The following is a 3,307-nucleotide window of genomic DNA, read 5'->3' as shown; positions in this document are numbered from 1 at the left end:
GAGTATTGCATTGACAGCAAAATAAAGAACATTATAACAGCAAGAGTGACGATTAAGATATTTTTATGGTGGGAAAGGCATGGGACAAGCTGATAGTCGAGCCAGTTAACTATGTAGCAAAAACACATGTGCAAAAAGGCATGTGAGTTCAGCTGCTCACAGTTCTGCATTTCATTTGATTAAAAGTATATTCTATATTTTTAAAATACATGAGCACGCTGAAATGTTGATTTAAAAGGTTTTAGGTCGTTTTTATTAATTCAATAATTTCTTTTAAATTTTTTTCAAAAAGTTTGCTCTTTCATGGGCCAAATTATTTATACAGTTATATTGTCAGAAGGAATTAGTATCCCCGGGGTATGTGGCTCCTACTCAGTGCTCAGCTGTAGACATATGGGAGTTCCTGTCTTTTAAAATAATTGACATTGCTAGTGGACGTGTGTGCTCTTTCTGATTTGAAAGAATACGTGGCAATAGATGTTTGAGAACAAAATTAAGCCTCATGAACTTACAAAAATAAAGGGAAATAATTTGTGCCAACATTTTTTGAACTTTCCGTTATGCTTACTTAGGTTGGGATTTTATGAGAATGCAAGAGAATGCGGATAAATGCAAGCATGTATTTCTCACTGATCCAGTATGTAGTAGAATTCCTTATATAGAGTTCAACATCCAGTTTGTGATCTAGCCCATAGCAATAGTGGTCAGCATATTACATTGCTGTTGGGGAGATTTTTATGGAGGAAGTCATGATCTGCTTTTGATCGCTCCACTCTGTAGTGTGTAAACACTCCACTGCGTTTTAATTTCCACACTAGTTTTCACTAATGTACACAAAGATGAGTTATTTAAAATAAACTATTAACTACTTTTCAATGAAAGTTTTGGAAATACAGTATTTATTTTCCTAACTACATATTTGCAAACTATACCTGACACCTGGTAGACTAGGAGCTTTTTTAAAGTACTTTACAGCCTTGGATTGCAAAAAAAAGTAGCATTACAAGACAGTAAATAAACAGCCTTGTTGCTGCAAGTTTCACATGTTGAGGTAGAGTTTTTAAGTTTATGTAGATACTTGTATATGAAGATTGTTGGAATAACCTTTATGGACAATGCTTAGGTGCTTAATAGGAGCATGCAAAAAGCTTGGTTGCTATGCAATAATTACACTACTTTGAAACAGTGAAATATTCATTCATATTGATAAATATGGTTTTAGTATTGGCAGGGAGAGGAAATTTTTTTCCTGTCAAATTCATACAGTGAACAAAATCAGACAAATTTTAAGCATGATTCCTTGAGTTTCTGAAGTAGAAGCAACAATTTTCAAAGCTCAATACGTATTAAGAATAATTCCTCCAAATTTAACTTCAGTATGTTAATCAATTAGCCAGTCTGGGAGAAAAAGTGCTTAATAATAGTAAAAAAAAAAGGACGTGAGGCTGGAAATCAAAACATGCCATAAAATCAGTGCATCAGTTGAATCCGGCTTTAGTACAGAGGAGAGCTGAAAACTTTAGTTCCCAAGAGACTAACTTCCGTTCTTGATTTTTGAAGATACTTCTGTGATTTCCTCTAAGGAAACAGAACTGAGAGCCAAAAAAACATTTTGGAAAAGTGTTTTCACACTGATAGCCTTATTCTATTATTTACTGCATGATTGCTGTATGAGTACGTGTGATTATTAAGTTCGCCCACACAATTTTCACAAGGGTATATGATGCCCTAAGTCTTCATGTATACATGTGTAGGACACATAGATTTTGACTATCCTTTTGAGGAGAGAAAGTAAGAGCAATTGTTGCAGTAATTGTGGAGGATATAAAGACAAGTTTTAAATTTACTTTTTCTACCACAGTCTGGTCCCATTCAGCATATATTGGGGGATAAAGGTTTGTCTGTGATGTTAACAGGTTTATGAATACATTTCAGATAATTATATGATTTGGGGTTTTTTTAGGCAGGGTTTTAGTCTTAGACTTTTGTATGTGGAGGATACAGTTCACTGTAATAAGAGAAAGCAGCATGCAAGAGAGGTAGAAGTTATTGAAATTATTGTTGATAGGGTCAGTGACAGCTAGAGTATTTAGCCTAACTGATAAATAAGTTGCCTATAGATGTTATTGTGAATGTAGATTAGGAAGGTGATGGAGATACATAGAAATTTTTCAAAGTAGTTCATAGATGTTAAAATATTGTGGGATCAGTTTAGTGTCCATGGTCTGAGCAAAGTCTCAGTTAGGAAAATGAAGCAGGTTAGAGGAACTGAAACTGCCACTGAATTTTGGCTGGAGTTCCAAATGTTGGTACTCTTGTGATTACTTAAGGTAGGTGGCACCACTGTGTGTGCCACTGTGATAGCTGTGGTAGCCAGGTTCTCTCTTATGTGGAACAGGGAAGAGTCACTCTTCTTTTACCTTGTGCAGCTTTCCTCCAGGATGCTTAGGATTGGAAGTGTACACCCTTGACTGTTAGTCACATTGACATACTTTTTTTTGGTTTAGCATTTTTGTAGCCCATTGTTCACTGGTTATATTATTGTTTTGGTGCCTCTGTAATTTTTTCTCTCCAAGGCGCAGAGGTTTCTTAAAGACCATTCCTTATATTGCATCGGAATGAATCAAAACTATTTCTGTTGCAACTACTTCAACTTGTAAGCATTTAATTAGTTTGGTCCAATTAAGATGATTGAACATTATTCATCCATTATTTTAACATTGCAGTGACACTTATCAAATGTAATATTAACAAAAAAACCTAAGTAGTTTATGTGCGTATTATTCTTAATGAACTCAGTTTTTCTCATATGTTTCCTTTTCATGTAATGAACCTAGGGGCTGAAAAAGAACTGGGACGAAGCAAATCGTGAATTTCAGTGTCTTCCGGTAAAAATAGACACCGTTTCCAAGAAGTTATATAAACAAAAGCTGGAATCACAGATGAAACAACTGGAGCATGACATAGATGTCATTGAGAAGCACAAAGCTATCTACATTGCAAATGAATAAGGACGGGTTTTCAGTTATTGCCTTATTCTTCCTTTTCTTTTTCTCTATCCCTACATCTCCAAGAAGTGCCTCCCCTTAATTCTCAGAAGAAATTGACATCACAAACTATTCAGAAGAAAATATTTAACTAACAGAAGTATGTAACTTCTTAGAAAAGTTGTTACATATAGCTCTCATCTGTATAACTCACAAAGCATTTTGAAATAAAATTCTTAGCTAAACATTGTATAAAACTATGGTTTTTATCTATTATTCTTTGTAATTTTTATTAACTACTAAGATTTCTATAAACATCA

General features: G+C 34.3%; 1 protein-coding gene across 2 annotated transcripts in view; it reads left to right on the top strand.

Moving 5' to 3' along the window:
• The window catches only part of ENKUR (enkurin, TRPC channel interacting protein), an 11,083-nt gene extending 8,072 nt beyond the window's left edge, over positions 1–3,011 (top strand). For both annotated transcript variants that reach the window (XM_009869831.1, XM_009869830.1), the window contains one exon: positions 2,838–3,011. In XM_009869831.1, coding sequence (XP_009868133.1) covers positions 2,838–3,011 — 174 coding nt within the window. The remainder of the gene's footprint in view (positions 1–2,837) is intronic.
• The last annotated feature ends 296 nt before the right edge of the window (positions 3,012–3,307 follow it).

This window comes from Apaloderma vittatum, unplaced genomic scaffold, assembly GCF_000703405.1.
Source record: "Apaloderma vittatum isolate BGI_N311 unplaced genomic scaffold, ASM70340v1 scaffold41715, whole genome shotgun sequence".
NCBI lineage: Eukaryota > Metazoa > Chordata > Aves > Trogoniformes > Trogonidae > Apaloderma > Apaloderma vittatum.
This window is presented reverse-complemented; position numbering and strand designations above follow the sequence as displayed.